This window comes from Scomber scombrus, chromosome 16 (genome assembly GCF_963691925.1).
Source record: "Scomber scombrus chromosome 16, fScoSco1.1, whole genome shotgun sequence".
Taxonomy (NCBI): domain Eukaryota; kingdom Metazoa; phylum Chordata; class Actinopteri; order Scombriformes; family Scombridae; genus Scomber; species Scomber scombrus.
In genome coordinates, this window is record NC_084985.1 from 19,183,704 (window position 1) to 19,201,022 (window position 17,319).

Genomic DNA, 17,319 nt, shown 5'->3' on the forward strand with positions numbered 1-17,319 from the left:
ATCCAAGTAAGAAGCTAGAAAATCCACCATGCTGGAGTATCAAACAGTTCTACCCTGCGCTTTGTGTAGCCTATTCAGTTTGGGGAACTAAACACTTAGACAATCCCATCCAAACCTGCATTGGTTATTCCTCGACCTTAAATCAATTTATCTTGTAAAAGTGAAAAATACCATTTACGTAAAAACTCTCATCTCTAGTGTTTCTTGTCTAAATTTGCTTTTCTGTATTAAGTGTCCAAACTATTCAAGAGTTGAGTTAGAATGATTGAGGTTTTAATTGAATTCTCATTATTACACTGTAAAACTAATGCTAACTAGCTAACTAGCTCTACTCTGAAAAATAAGAACAATGCTGCTTATAGAACTTTTTGTCTAGGGCCTTTGTCGCTTTAGCCTCCTTTTAGCTCATATATGTGCATATTTAAGACACTATGACAGAGTTCTCATCTTAGTACAAGTCAGCTGAAGCTTTAGCATGACATAACGCTAGCTAGCTCTAGCTGATCAAATCTGCCAGTGACAAAATCCACGAATGTTGACTGGAAATGAGAAGCTGTTTTTGGTTAATTCAGGAGTCAAATAAGCCATTGTTACCTTTGTAAACTGCACATGTACCGTGCTAGAAAAGAAAGCTACGGGAGCAGGGTGAAGCATTCATTTTTTTAGTTACTTTTGCTGTCCCTGCTCCATTCTTGTTTCTCTACTTTGCACTTTTCTGTTCTTTTCTCCAGATCTTTGCTGTTATGTTGAAATAAAAAATAACAGAGAATTAAGTATATGTAAGTAATGGACTTGCTGGGGGAAAACGCCTCGGTTGGTTAGGACTTGGCAGCACACAATAAAAGTATTCACACCGGCAATGAGAGGCGCAGAGAGCGGGAGGCTTAAGGAGGAGAGAATAAGGAGAATCGGAGAGGGAGAGAAAGGAGCTGAGTTCGCCAGTGGAGACCTATGAGGCTGGGACAGACAGAGTGATCATTCTGATTTACAGGGGATTATATTACTGGGTGTCCTCGAAGTTTTCCTTCTGGGGTGAGGTCATGCTACTCTGTGCCCTCTAACTCTCAGTCCCCTCCACGGTTATATGTGCCAATCCATAAATCTCTATTTGATTCAGAATCTTTGTATTCCTTTTTCCTTTTTCACATAATGAGTAAATGATACAAAGCCAGTACTGTCAGTCTTTTGAGAGCGGGGAAATGCGCTTTCAGGGACCTGTCCTGCTGTGTTGAAAAGCAGAATATTTATTGCACTGGTGGAAGCAGATTGCCCTTTATGAGATTATTCTTTTTTACTTTTTAAAACTTTTTTAAACTTGATTACCTAATCAGATGCTCATATTGAGGTTAGGTGCACCGGCGGGTCAGACGGAAAGGTATAGCTCCGTCTGTCTGCCTGCAGACTCTCACTTTCTCACGTTCTCAGCTCTCCTATACTGTAACTGGTTTCTTGGCAGGTCAGGGGTTAGTTCGACTGTTTTGCAGACTTTCAATCAGTCTCCATGGGCTTTATCCTAATCATGAATGCTTCACAGAACGATGAGGTGATAGAGCATGAATAGGCAAAGCAGCAGGGGGTCAGTCTGGCTAATATATTGTAATTAATGCCCTTTCACTGGCCTGAACTATTCCTGCTTGTGGCTGAAGCGCAAACGAGGGTCACCTGAAATGCGACTGTACATGTGTGAGGTTCTACAAGTTAATAATTCCACGACTAATTAGCCTCTATTTGACTGTCAACCTTTTTCCCTGAGTAGACACACATGTACTTTCATATGCACAGTCTATCACCCCTCATTTTATGATTTGCAGGTCTGCTTTTGCACTTACATGAATGCCCAGGGGTATTAAACCTCTAAATGAAGTCATTAAGAAATCAAAACCCTCTATCTGACCTCATCACTCCTTTCTCCTCATCATGTTTTCTTCACACCCTTATAACCTGTCTCACTCTTCACGCTCAACTCCCCCTGAACCTTCCTTTCCTTTCAGTTTAACTCATTCCCTCTTTAACCACTCTGTCAACATAAACTCACCCCTCTCCGACCGTCTCTCAGCCCTCTTCTCACCCGCGCCAAACTTCAGGGATGTTAGGAAAACACAGCCCCTGCTCAGCAGGTACTATTTTCTGAATTGATGAGACTTTTTTTCTTTACCTTAATCTACTCTGTTTGATTTGCTATTTTTTTCCTCTCCTGAAGCAAAGTGAGGCCCCAATCCTGTCTTCTCTCCAGTGCCTTTTTCACTTCATGTCATCTTCTATTTTCTTTTATCACATAAACATTAGGACAGAGATACATTTGAAAACCAAGATCATACAATCAGTTATGCTATTGTAAGAGAATACCTCAGTTTCAGCAGAGGAACACAAGAAAGACAGATGACAAGATAAAAATGAGGGTTGTATGCACATGCACTTATGTTCGAGCAGGCAAGCACTGCATGTGTAAAGTTGAGGAGTCATTTGCATTGCAGATACTGTATATATCATCATCATCATCATCATAACTACCCAGAGAGAGGAGAGACAAAGATGGTTGAAGTCTGTGTTTTCAGTGGCTACCTGACAACAAGCTCTGCTTGATGAGGAGACGTTGCCCTAACACACTCTATGTGACTCACAATCATCATCTCAGATACAGGAGCATTAGGTTAATCATTGAGCACTCACGAGGCACGCTGTCAGCTTTCCTGTTCATCCTAAAGGTGTTGGATAGGGTTGAGTTTAGTGCTTTGTGCAGACCACTCAAATTTCTCCGTACCAAAACCCTTTCTTTGTGGAACTTACTTGTGTACAGGAGCATTGTCATGTTGAGAAAGAAAGAGCCTTTCAATTAAAATATCACTATTTGTTGAATGTTTGACGCTACATCTGAAACTGATTATTCAATTACTCAATCAACATCAAGTTCATCAGCCTCTACAACTGCTGATTAATAAATTCATCAAGGAAAAAGTATTTCCTTGTTACAGTAAAGTGTGAGGATTTACTGTTTTATTTGATGATTAGCTTAATGTCTTTTTGGACAGTTGTCAGACAAAACGAGCATTTTGATGATGTTGCCTTAAAATTAAGGAACTTGTGCTGGGCATTTCCATTACATTACATAATTCTAAATGCACAAACATATGTGTCAAGGGTGTACACATACAGCATGTTGTAGCAGAAGTAAAAACATGACATGTCATGACTCGACATTTAAAATAATTATTTACATTACTTATAGTGATGTGGGAGAACATAAGGGCTTCTATTAAAGCTGCACAAAAGGGCCAGTTCTTTCCTGAAAAGCAACCAAACAAAATCTTCAATCCACTTTCCAGCTGGTGGCGACTGAAATAGCAGACGTTAATGCCTCATCATATATGCATTAGCTCAGTGGCCACTTTTATATATACACAGACACATTACGTGAACAGCTGCACTGTTTCCTCAGTGCTTATTTACACAGTGTTGAGTAATACAGGGTCCGTTCAAAGCCACCAAAACCTGTGACCACTACTCAAATATTACGCAGTGAGCTGACACCGGAAAGGTGTAATGGCCCAAGTGCCACTGGAGGGATTACCTCATTCAAAAGAAGGTGATTCTCTAAATAAAACCCCACATGCTCAATTTCATCTACCCTTCACACATATACACACACACACACCTTACACACCCTCAGATTCAATAAAAGCAGTGTGGCTCTGGTTGCCTACATGTTGTATAACTGCTGTGCTCATTTTCTCCCTCCTCTGTTTTTCCCTCACTCTTTCATATATGTATAGAACAAGGTGTACACACAGATCAATGGTCAATGGAGCTCTCTGTTGTCTGATAGTGGCACCTTAGTTGAGTTTGTGCCTGTTTGTTTGTGTTTTAAGAGTTTGCTTAAGGTTTGCAGGTGCTGTTTTGCCCACAAATCTGTAAAATCCGTTAATACTTGTGTGTCTAGACTACAGTTTGAATAATAAACCGCAGATGTATAAATTTAATTTATTAAATACAATTGTTCTTCCTCTGTTTAGCTGGAAACACATTCTTGCTTTAAAAGGTTTCCAACATTTGTTAGCTGAATTTACAAGATGAGAGTTCGGTAAAAGAGGATGGCTGTGGTTGAATAACAGCTGACCACCCGTGTGGGTTGATGGTTACTGTCGGGAATGGTGATGGTTGTGGCTAAGGTTTGTCAGAATTGGATGAATCAGCTAAAATATGCGGTCAGGTTTTAAGTGCGAGTTCTCTGCAAGACATGTGGTTGTAACCAAACTATGATCGTAGAGTTCGGTTGTCGTTGAGCCATTTGGTGTTTTTGTAAAATGCCCAAGCTGGCATTACATTGTACACAATGCTCAGGTGATGATTCCTCCACTCAAGGAGCCACTCAGATGTTCACCGCAAAAAACAAACGCCCGCTTATCCCTCCATGACACCGAACCCTCACATTTGGTGTACCTATAATCTCTCTGTGGCACGTGGTTTAGGAAATGCCTGGCAGTCTGGATGTGCCGCTTAAGGGAAGTGGAGGCAGAGCACCTTCAACCTCACCTCCCCGGTGCTGTTGATTTCATTAGCGGGCAGACAGAGCAGTTAAGGAAGTGAGTCCTTGGCCTGCACTCCGCCATGGTGTCTGTGTCTCTTCTGCCTGTCTGAGTGGGCCACTTGAGATGCCGCTGAGTTTTGGTTTGGAAGCTCTAGAGTCTGCTTTGGCGGCAAAGCTTTCATAGATTAGTGTTTCGGCTCTGTTAAAATGGCATCCAACACATGTTTGAAGTAGACTGAAAGCTTGAGGTTTGGTTTGTATTCTGTGACTCAGATTACCAGGTGGTTTGGAGACAGATCTGAAAGGTGTACTCCATGTGGGAAAGATGTCTGTCTATGTTCATTAAGTGTATTTGCCAACATGCATCTTGTGCGTTTGATGTCATAGGACTCAGCAATGAGACAGCTGTCTGGAAGCAGGAACAGCAGAATGATGGTGGAGTTGGCAGTGACCTAAAGATCACACTCTCCCTTATTTCCTCATTAAAGCTGAAAAAATTCGGTTCTGTTCTGCTTTTTCTTGCTTTGTGTATTTTTGGATCTGTTGATGTAACGTGTGTGGTGATTTTTTTTCTCTCTGTTCAATCTGTTTTATATAAAGTGTCACTCTGCCTGCCAGACGAGGCTTTTTCACTGTAACTTTGGATGCTGCTCATGTTTAATGACTGTGGGAGGCTTTGATTCACCATTAGCTCCTCTCTCCTCTCAGACCTGGAGTTTTGTTATGGTTTGTTTTGAATGGACTGATTTTATGCGAAAATGGTGGGAAATTAACAAGTTTGAGTATTTTCGAGACACCCTGCGTAACCACTTACCAGAGCTGCATTGTGTTCTCATGCATACCGACAATGTGTGTGCTTTTTACGTGGGTGTTCTCCTGTGCAGGAGCATGTATGAGTCTCAGTTCAGCAGTGGTCTCGCGGTGGCCATCCAGAGAGTATTGCGTGAGATTTTTTTTTTTCTTTAATAACGTCTGCAGAGCTTTTCAACGGAGACATTTGATAAACAGATTGTGGAGGTCTGTGAGCAGCCTGTCTGTGTCTGATCCCTGTACATGTGCAGCTTCTGTGTTTTGAGTGTGTGCCGCACTGGTTCTTAAAAGAATGGTGGGCATCCAGAACCGACTGTTAAATTGCATCTGCACCAAAACCACAGACCCCCATACCAGACGAGCTTCCCTGCCAGCCAGCCAGCAAGTCGGCCAACCACCAAACACTGCTCTAACAGCACTGCATTTTCTGTTTCTCCTGTTTGCTTCTCTTAACATCTTTGTTTTTCTTCATTTTTCATGATTAAGCTTTGGTTCCAATGTAGCATGAACAATTAAGAAGTGATCTTTGACTCGTGTCTATTCTATAACACATAGCAACACAAACAAGCATTCACAGACACAGCAGACACACACACTTATGACAGACAAAACAACAAAAAATTCTTTTGTTCTTTTGTAAATGGCTGTAAAACAAGAATTTGACTGCCCTGCAATGTGGCTGCTAAACAATCGCAGACGAGGGCAAGAACAAAGCTGTAAAACAGACCTGATCTCAGCACACATGGTGGCAATGAACTCACCTTTTTCTAAGTGCTTGTGAGTTGAAGTCTGCTGTGAACTTCCAGTTTACATCCGACCCCTGCTTCCAATTAACTGCAGTGTGTAATTTGGAGTAATTTTCAAATTAGAAAAAATGTCAGATCATTTTCAAATTAGAAAATGTCAACCCATGTTCATGTAACTCCTGTGCCTCGTAATAAGCTGCTCGTCTTCCTGCTTAAATCTGCACTGAGTCAATCTGTGCAGAGAAAAGCAAGCCTGGCATGCGAATATTCATATCATGTGTGATATATGATTTATATTTGAAGCTTGAGATCCACTGTAGCATGTTCAAGTCTATTTCATTTGTTAGTCTGTTTTGTTTAACACCTCATATCCCCTATACAATTCTATAAGTGTATGAAAATACTGCATGTCAGTTAAATCAGTTGTTCTAGAGGGAACTCACAGGATACAGTTTTTCACAGCTACGGGCCGTTCTCTCTCTGCCTTACACAATTTCAAGCTTAATATAAGCGTGACATTGTTGGCATTTAAAAAGGTAGCAGGTTGAGACAGCATAGTATCACAAAATAACCCCAGACAGTCATCAGTCCAAATAGAGCTGATGAAAAGAACTCAGCGGAGGTGGAGAGTGGAAATTGATGCCATTTTCACACACCATTTCACTAGTTCAAGCCAGTCCTGGACACCCACAGTTGCACACTCATGATACACAAACACACTAACTGTCCTCTGGTGGTTTCCTTTTCACACCTGACCACGGTTGTGAAAATATTTGGCAGAGGACGATGTGGTCATTTCTTCCTGAAGTAAATTAAAGTCAACAGATCTGCCTGTCGCAGTTTCTGAGGGCCATCTAGGCCAAACACTAACCCAGCCAAGTACTTACCACATAAAGTACCTATGCAGCAGATGACAGCAGGGACATAAATATGTTATATACTTGTTTGCACATATTAAACTTAAGGGACCGTTCTGCTTATCCCTCAACGGTGCTGTAGAATGTGGACATAGTAAAGCAATATAAGGTTTGGTTTAATAGATGTCAGCCAGCTTTTGTCCATTTATATTTGAGGATGAATATCTTCCAGGCTTTCATGCAAGAAACATGCTTCCTTGGCTTTGTTGGTTTCCTTTGGCCATATTGTCTGTGGCTGGCTTGTAGCGGAGATAGAAATAATGTAAAGCCAAATCTCCTTTACAGAAGAAGAGATTTAATGTCAGTGCATCAGTGGCGGTAGTAGAGTAATTCAGCCTTTTCAGCCAATAAAAAGTAAATGCATGTTTTCCATGCCATGCGACCTTCAAGTTTTTGAAACATTTCAAGTGTTTTTCAACAAATGTATTGTATTATATGATGTTTGGTATTACACTATTATGGGTTCATAACTTATTATCAGTGTAAGTGTAAATGCAGCCTCTGCTTCATCCTGTTATACTCTTATGCTGGTGACTGCCAATAATTTCACAGGTTGGTGAACACACTGCGTGTTCTCAGTCCATTGGAACCACATTAACAAATATCCCCTGATGTCCTCTTCTAAACCAATGTCCCTCTTCTGTTTATGCCTGCAGTTCTTTGTGTGTGACATCTGAAGCCTGGGATGCTGGTGACCATGCTGTTGTCTGTTGCCTGTATGCTACTGATGCTGGGGGGGCGTGCTCTTGCCGGAGGCTATCCCCCCGTAGCCCACATGAAGTACATGCAGCCCATGATGAAAGGGCCTATTGGACCCCCGTTCCGAGAGGGCAAGGGACATTACATTGGTGAGTAATGCATGTTGGTGTAGTGTGTCATCTCATCATTTATGCACAATAACTCCAAAACTACAGACATATACAAAAAAAAAACTTCCTACAAACAAAACAAGTCTCCAGTGTCCCAGTCCAAGATGTCATTAAAGGGCTTACTGGAATATGTGTCTCCCTATCCTGTGGGTCCTCAGATGAGGCCTAATGGAGGCCTGATTGCCCACTGTTTGCTGAGCTCCTCTGGGCCAGTTGTTCCTCCCGCCATCTGGATGCTGTTACCCCACTGTTTATCACATATTCTTCAGTTGTGGGACGGAGGGTGTGAAGGAAATAAATATAGAAGAAATAAAAGCTCAGACAGGGGGGCTGGTAAAGGGAGGGTGCAATAATGATCCTGAGAAAATGTTCATGCTGTCATTGCTGTCATTATCAAATTTGACTCCAACTACAAATTCGAGTTCTGGATCATGTGGAATGTGCCTTGTATTATTAGAGGCCCCCTTTTCAAAGCAACTTTCAAAGCAAATGGGGTACACATTTTCATTTCAGTACCATAAAATTATGTTTGACAAAGAAAGACTTATATTGAGAGCAAATTTATGGTTAAAATGTATAATCTAAATCACTCACAGAAACATCAAACACGATTTGCCAGACGAATTTTACACAATCAAAAGTTATGCTTTCTAAAAAATGGGATTGCAAATTGTGTGGCACAAACGGGATTTGGATTTGGAGGAGTGGAACTAATACAGCCTGTTGCTCAAGTTAATACAATGCTTTTACTGCCTCTTGGTGGTTATGTCTCTACATTACATCACTCCTTAAATAATAAATGCTTGAATTGTAGCATGTCTAATGGTACCTATTATTTGTATGTTAAATGTCCCACATATAGGACTTTTCTGAGTGTAATAAGTAATAAGATATCTATGTTGAGGTCAGTTAGGAGAATGTGGCAATATGAAAATACCTTTCCTGCTAAGTTTTTCCAAATGTATGCAGTATCCATTTTGTTGCAATCTGCAACCTTACCACTAGATGCCACTAAATCCTACACACTTGTAATTTAACACATTGCAACAACTATTAAGGAGGCCATTCCAACATTTGAAGTGTAATCACCATATTCTCTTCTCCAAATGATATGATGGGTAGCATACAGTGGAGCTACATCCCAGGAAACAAGACTAAACTCAGCAGTTGTTTAAGATGAAGTAAAATTAACCATTTAACCATGCTATCCCAGTATCTACACATATTATCTAAATCATTTTTTCGAGGTAGAACTGTAAGCTCATGAAAAATGCCACACATAAAACTGTGGGGTTGTTTACAACTTGCCTGATTTTCTCACTCTGTTTGAGTTTCTCAGTTCTCACTTTAAATCTGAGTTCAACACATGTATATACAAGCATGATTTGTGACCTCAGCTAGTTTGACAACCATTTGTGGTCTAGAGTACAATTTACACATGTATGACATGGAAACTTAAAGCTTCCAGTGCACATACACTGAGAATGGTCTTTTCATTTAAGTGGGAGACATTCGGTGTCCAGCCGTTATATGTTTGAAATGAATAATAAGTGCATATTCATAATTCTGAATTTTTCAATATGGAAGAAGGATTAGATGTCATTTTAAGAATTTTCTAATGAGGTAAATTGGACTTAACGTGGAAAAATCTGTAAATACAAATTATTATTCCAAGCCAAGTATTTTTTACATGTGTTAAAACATGCCATTAAGCTTCTCACTAAATTGTTTTGAATTTCAATTATTAATCTTGAAAAGGCTGTATGTCTCATTAACTGCCAGTACAGGGAAGTAGTGGCCTATGGTCACAGTCAGAATAGTATAAAGGGAACATTCCCAGTTTACATTTTCTTTCAAGATTGTTGCAAAGAAAGGGGAAAAGTATGGTTTTCAAATTTAGTGCTACTGACACACCTGAGTTAAGTGATCAATAATACATACTTAAGTTGTATTGATGCACCACATAACATTTTCTTTGGATATGGTTAAATAATAGACCAAGTGAAATAACTGATAAAGCTAAAGGAATAAACTAGTTTGGATTCAAGCACTGGTTGTTCCACAGTACACTGCAATTTTATTTTATTTTCAAACATGACAGTGTTGCTGAGCTGATACAGTGGACTGACAAATCAGCTGAATTGTGGCATTGGTGGTGATTAAGTGGTGATTGTAATATTCTGCAGATCAAGTTTGTGTTTCTGCTCTATCTGACCTGGCTGTGTTCTGCTCCACTGTACTTGGAAAAAGTAATGAATGCATGATGTATGGCATCTTCAATCTGGTTTCCTCTTTGTAACACAATCAAGAAATTTGCATTTTAGTGACTCATTCAAACTCAATTATCCCACAATTAGACCAATAAGTCAGTCAGATGGAAAGTATAAAAGTTAACTTGTCCAGATGGATGGTTGTATAAATGGTCCAAACAGTCAAATAATCACTATGAACGTAACAGGAAAGGTCATCAAGTAAGGAAAAAATACTGTATAAAAGTGAATTCAGTAGAGTCAGGAAAAGACACCTCCATCCCTGAACCCATACAAGGTTATGTTATGCAACTTCCATCCATTTTTACATAACTAAAGTACAACTACATTACAAAAGATTACAATATTCTGTCTTCTTTTTCTGTTTTTAGATTTCCAACAGTCTAAATGTCTTATGACATTACTGCAAGATGTCCAAGTTTCCAGGTTATAATTTGACATGATAGTTTGAATTTTCATTACCCAGATGTGTTGTGATGTCAGATGTTTTTTGTATAGTCATAGTGATTTTCCTTTGCAGTGGACATGTATATGGACACCAGGTTACTTCTTCTCACTTCAGTGCCTTGGTAGTTGCAACGTTCACTGTCTCTATCTACATGTTTAGGAATTAATCAACTTCATTGACCAAGGCATATTACTTTTTACAGATTAACTTTTTATGGACTGATTTATTTAAAAGTTACTGTTTGTGAGCAAAATGAGTAATTTGTGTGCAAACTCATTCAGCTCATTAAGAGAACTCTGAGGTAGCAGGTATGATACTAACCTTTTAAGTATTACAAGCTAAGAAATCAAGGAAGTTGAAGTAAAAGTACAAAATTCATTTCCTGCCGAAAATGTATGTAAATGCTGACATCTGGGGAAAAAAATTGCAACACATTACTGATCATGCAGAAACCAGAAAGTAATTTTACTTGAAAAAGCTGAAAGCTCAAATGCATTGCCGTGCACTGCTGAAAAACCTGGAATCTGAAATGTCAAATGAATTGAACTGGAATCTGAACTGCTTTATCTGAAGACACTCTATGAGCTGAAATGCACTGCTAAAAAGCTGGAAGCTAAACTGTAATATACACTCATTACAACACCCAGTTTGCTATGGTGACAGTGTACCCCTGTGTCAAAAGTGAGACAAGCACCCACATTCATAAACAATGCCCAAAAGTAAACATTTAGTCACCAAACAACTTCTTGTACAGTAACTCAAAAACTAAAAGCCACATTGGAGAAAAAAAGTTAGCAACTTCATTGGCTATACTGGTAGATGACGTGTCAATAAAATTTAAAACAAGGACCGTTTTTTTATACGTCACCATCATTTCCTTTTTGGACAAGGAGATTGAGAGTTCAGATAACATTGGAGTGAATGAGACAGAGAATGTTAAATAGCCCTCTCTGCCCTTTTGGGTTATTTATTAGAAAAACTTTGGGTCCTGTTTTAATGGAAGTAACATTGGATGCATTTAACATTTTGATGTATAAATTGTGCGTGTAGTGCGGTTGTTGTGGAAGTAACATAATAATGTGTTGAAACTTTTTGATAAGATTGAAGGCCTGAACTTTCCGCGTCATACACACTAATGTAAAAATCTGAAAAGGGCTGAATATTTCATAAAACATACAGACGTACAAAAGAATAACAATAAAGATTTGAAGAAAAAAGTGTGAATGGTTATCAGCATTCACAACAATGACAGTGCTGTGTTCTGTGTATCTACAGAACAGAATGGATACACTTTCTGTACCAGATGCAGTGTTTTGTGTCAGATGATCTTCTATAACATGTGTAGGCATGAATAACTGTTTTTTTGTGTGCACCAACACGTAAAGGCTCCGTATGAATTTTATCTATCCATGCCCACTGCATACTGAGATATGTGCTTTATGACCTCAATAAAAACATTTGCAAATAAGGAAAATAAGGCATTACTGGAGAAAAAATCTGTCTGTTTTCTTTTTCCTTTTCTTTCTTTTCTTTTTCTTCTTCTCTTTTTTTCTGCTTTTAAAAGTCTGACACCCTTACCTCTTAGTGGCGGTAATGTGTAAAGCACAAATTTCCAGCCATCTTTCATTTTTACATTAGGATGAAGCAATGTTGCCGTCTAGGTAGTATTTAAAGAAAGGGTTGTTTGAAGAATTTACGTCAAGTGGTGCAGCAGCTGTGGAATGATGTTTGCTGCAGTGTAGATAGGAATTGCATACTCTTACTTTTTTAACCTCTTTCATCTACAGCAATTTTATTTTATTTTTTAAATCAAAATGCCCACTTTCCAGTTTCTGTTTCTTTTTTGTTTAGAAATACATTATTATGCTAACAACATGATCACCATTCTTTTTCTAGATATGCCACCTATGATGGAAGTGAAGGGGGAACCAGGACCCCAAGGGAAACCTGGACCAAGAGGCCCCCCTGGGCCAGCAGGACTTCCAGGAAAACCTGGACTGGGGAAGCCAGGTCTTAATGGCCAGCCAGGCCCTCAGGGGCCTCCTGGCTTTCCAGGAATTGGCAAACCTGGACTTCCAGGTCTTCCAGGAAAGATTGGACTAAAGGGGATGCCAGGGCTTAATGGCGAGGTTGGTCCCCGTGGTGAACCAGGTCCTAGAGGTCCTCCAGGGCATCCCGGCCTCCCTGGCCCAGCTGGCCTGTCTCTAAATGGAAAACCTGGGCTTCCAGGTGTCAGAGGCCCTGCTGGATCACGGGGAGAACCAGGATTAAAGGGCCTTGCTGGCCCACCAGGTGACCGTGGGTTTAAGGGTGAGAATGGAAATGGGAAGCCAGGACTTCCTGGTATAAGGGGTCCACCTGGGCTAAAAGGCAATGCAGGACAAACTGGTCTTCCAGGTGTAGGCAAGCCTGGAGCAAAAGGTTTGCCTGGAGCACCTGGTCTTAAAGGTGATCAAGGACTCCCGGGAGATCGAGGAGAACCAGGAGAGGCTGGGTCTCCAGGTCTACAAGGTTTGCCAGGGCCAATTGGGTTAGGGAAGCCTGGACTAGATGGACTGCCAGGAGTACCAGGTCCACTAGGCCCGAAAGGTGAGCCAGGGCTCAGAGGTGCTCCTGGATTTCCTGGGACTCCGGGCTATGGAAAACCTGGTCTGGGTGGGCCAAAAGGAGAAAAGGGCAATATTGGTTTGCCTGGTTTCCCAGGGGACAAAGGAGATCAAGGAATGGTGGGCCCAATTGGGGAGTCAGGCCTTGATGGGCAACCAGGACCACAAGGACTTCAAGGCCCAATGGGACTCCCAGGAAAACATGGAATGCCAGGACTGAAGGGAGAGCTGGGGCCCCAGGGTCCTCCAGGACTGCCTGGCCTCAGAGGTGACCAAGGCCCGACTGGGATCTCTGGAAAACCTGGTATCCCTGGGGACAAAGGTATCCCTGGGCTGCATGGTCCTATCGGAAAACCTGGACCCAAAGGTGAAGCAGGGCATATTGGCCTACCTGGTAATCCTGGGCTGACAGGTTCTCCTGGGTCTAAAGGTGAGACAGGGTTTATGGGGACAACAGGTCCCAGGGGTCAGTCAGGTATTCCTGGTCTTCAAGGCCCCATGGGTCCCATGGGGCCACAAGGTGTCCCTGGCCTGAAGGGTGAAACTGGACTTCCAGGGTCTCCAGGACTGGGTAAGTTTGGAGACAAGGGAGCGATTGGTCCCCAAGGTCCTCCAGGGAAACCAGGCACTGCTGGACTTAATGGTAACCCTGGCCTTCCTGGGCCACCAGGGCCTCCAGGTCCTCCAGGAAATGGCCAAACAGTTGTTGCAGGTCCAACAGATTCAGAGTTGGAAGGGGATGAAGTAACAGGGGACAGGAAGGGGCCAGCATACAGTCAAGTTCCACTCTCTGCCACTGTAGCACCAGCCTTCACAGCCATCCTCAGCACACCTTTCCCTCCCTCTGGCATGCCAATCAAATTTGACAGGACCCTGTACAACGGGCAAAATGCCTACAGTGCGGCTACTGGCATGTTCACTGCTCCTATATCTGGTGTCTACTACTTTGCTTACCACATGCATGTAAAGGGAACTAGCCTGTGGGTGGCACTGTACAAGAACAATGTACCAGCCACTTACACCTATGATGAATACAAGAAAGGCTACATGGACCAGGCGTCGGGAAGTGCTGTCCTAGAGCTCAAGGAGGGTGACCAGGTATGGGTCCAGATGCCTTCGGATCAGGCAAATGGCCTCTATTCCACCGAGTACATCCACTCCTCCTTCTCAGGATTCCTGCTCTGTCCCACATAACCCTGTCCTTTTATTCCCAACACGTTCCTATATTGGCACCTCAGAGCAGCCCTAAACCTAAAATACCTGCAGCCATAATAGAAACACAAAACCCATGAAATTCTCAATACTATTCCCATCATCTTTATCTCTCACCTTCAACAATATCAGTGAAAGAAAAAAAACTTTTTTGAATGAAATATGGAAAGATTTAAAAGGCAGGGGAAGTAATATCATACTGTGTTCTGTGTTTCAGTGTCCTTCAAATGTGTGTTTTGGGTTGTATTTTATGTTGGTGTTTTTAGCTTATATTATTTTAATTATTATATTGTCATAATTTTATTGTTATTATTTGGTCCTTGTCATCATTGTTGTTGTTGTTGTTTATTGGATTCAGACTATTAAGTGCCTTACTTTGTAATGTGCTAGTAACAGACCTTCCCATGTGACTGCACATCCTGCCCACATGCTCTGACATCATAAGGACGACATCACCAGACCATGGGGGGGGGGTGATTGGTTCGTCTGGCTGCAGCCACGCCCTCCTTGTGTTCCTACTTAAACAGTGAATGACAATACTGACATAAAGAGCAACAGTACAACATATAACTTAGAAATATAGACAAACAATAGACATTTGGTGCTATAAGATAATTATTTTCACTTTCCTTTTGTTTGACCTTTTTGGTACTCTAAACAGTTGCTTCATTACAATTATTATTGGGATTAAATAGTTGTTTTTAGAGTGAGATACATATTTTTACAGTTAGTTGGCTGTTTCTGCTTCCGTCTGAACTTATTAGCCAACCATTTCTGGTTCACATTTCTATGGGTCTTTGTATTTCATATAATTTATTGAAATATCCAGAAATGCAATTTAGAAATACAGTCCAAAAATAGTATGACCTCACAGTATTAGAATTATTAAATTAGATTGGGCCTTTTTAAAAGCATCAACAACATCATGCAAGGACAATGCCTTTTTTAAACTTTCAGGACAATATTAATTGAGGACGATATGTATGCATACAGTCAATGTTTACATGCCATAGAATAGATACTGAGAGCAACTGCAAATGGACAGTAAGGGCACAACTATAGCTGGATCGATGGCCTGTTTCCTTGTATCGATCTGATGGTTTTTCCCTTTTCCCATACGCACTGCAAATCCCATCATCATGTTGCAGTCATCCTCTTCGCATGCTCTGACAATGACATCACTGCTTTCTAATGGTATACTCCTGATTAATAAATCAAAGTGAACAGTCTGTACTGCCATACAATAAAAGTCCAGACTAACATTCTGCAGAATTTTGAAGATGCTGTCAACTTAAGAAAACAATGAGGTAAATGGATGACAAATATATTGAATCAATTTTCTCCTTCAGTGCTGGTTTGCATGTGACTAGTTGCTGGGCAAATGATTTAGTTTTCAATAAAAATATTTTCAATAATTCCCAAACCACGTTAGTGTCAAAAATAGCTGAATTAGTTCACATTAATGGAAGGATCCCTGTCAACAAGCACAGGATGTTTCAGAGTGGAATATTGTCAAACTATATGGCTGGAAATGAGAATTGATCTGCATTTACTCCATGAATAAGTAAAGGGACTGACTGAGGCCCACAGGTTGTGAAATACAGGTTGTGTAACATTTAACAAACCCCTGCCAGATTTCTTGGAGAGGTGGTAGGCCAAGGGTGAGAGCTGTGTATTTGCTCATTGCTGTTGGATGAAACATTAAAGTTACATGCTGTATGTGTATGCATGTGCTTGTATGTTCCAGTATGTGTACCTAACTGCCTGTCACTGTGTCAATATGTGTGTGTGTGTGTGTGTGTGTGTGTGTGTGTGTGTGGGTGGGTGGGTGGGTGGGTGAATGGGTGTGTGTATGTGTGTAGTTGTGTCACATTGTCCCCCTGGCATTCAGGTCCTGAACACTTCAGCAAAGATAATAGTAAACTTGAGTAAAGTTACAAAACATTTGGAAGAGCTCACAGATCTGTCAATGTTCCACAATAAATTTTACTTAAATACATTGACCCCTGTCGGGTTTTTAAGAAAATCCCACATAGGTTTACGTTACGACACTCTAATGGTGCCTTTGCAAATTAAGGGAACACGTTATGAAATAAGTGATTGATGAATGTAAAAAACAGATTATGGGAGAAAACAGAAATTAAACTGACACACTGAGACAAGAACATTTTTAGACATGAGTCACTGGTTAACACTGAACAGACTATTTTGCATATTAGTCCAATGAGTGGAATAATAGTGTGCAATAAATCTGTGTTGTACAAGTCATGAACAAAAAAGAAAATACATTCTGTGAAGTGTACAAGATATTTTATCGATTGTTGCAATTACCGAAGACAGGAGAGAAAAAAAGGTGTGGGCAAAATTGTCGGATGTTATTTCACAATGAAAAATTTGGTGCTTACATTACCTTCTACGTGCCTTTAAATGCCTCAGCTCAGAAAAAGATACCAATGTAACTTCTGCCGCCCCAAATCATTACACTGAATTAAGGACTACCTTACACCATGATGGAGGAATGTCAATGTATAGAAAGACTGTGCCAAATATTAAACTTTGCAATCAGAATGAATGTATACTCTTTCACTGATTAACATTCATTTTTATAAACCATCAACTATGCAGTGTCACTAAACCGTGACTATTCAAGTTGCTCTGAAAAAGCAGTGCTAGGATAAGGCCTAATCAGTATTTTACATCTATGTAATGCAAACAATGCACTTGTTCCTACCCTATTTGTCTCATAACATGAACACACCCACAGCTGCGATGTATCATTATCACATGAGTCTAAAAGACAGTCCAAGGCTGTACTGTATGTTGCCTTTTTTGTCTTCTTCTTTTTTTTGGACATATGAAATGGTGATGTGACTTACATGTGGCTATTACTCTCTGTCCTTATGTTTGTTTTTAAAG

General features: G+C 40.6%; 1 protein-coding gene across 1 annotated transcript; it reads left to right on the top strand.

Annotated features, from left to right (window-relative positions):
* The first annotated feature begins 7,683 nt into the window (after positions 1-7,683).
* On the top strand, positions 7,684-14,631 carry col8a2 (collagen, type VIII, alpha 2). Its single transcript, XM_062436024.1, has 2 exons — positions 7,684-7,846; positions 12,482-14,631. Exons 1-2 carry the CDS (start codon positions 7,684-7,686, stop codon positions 14,383-14,385), a joined length of 2,067 nt encoding a protein of 688 aa, XP_062292008.1. The 3' UTR covers positions 14,386-14,631.
* The last annotated feature ends 2,688 nt before the right edge of the window (positions 14,632-17,319 follow it).

What these genes read in the sequence shown, in the direction of transcription:
- col8a2 (XM_062436024.1), top strand. Translation starts at nt 7,684, where the DNA reads ATGCTGGTGACCATGCTGTTGTCTGTTGCCTGTATGCTACTGATGCTG. An exon ending in GGGCAAGGGACATTACATTG is followed by an intron (nt 7,847 to 12,481) that starts GTGAGTAATGCA and finishes TTCTTTTTCTAG; the next exon opens with ATATGCCACCTATGATGGAA.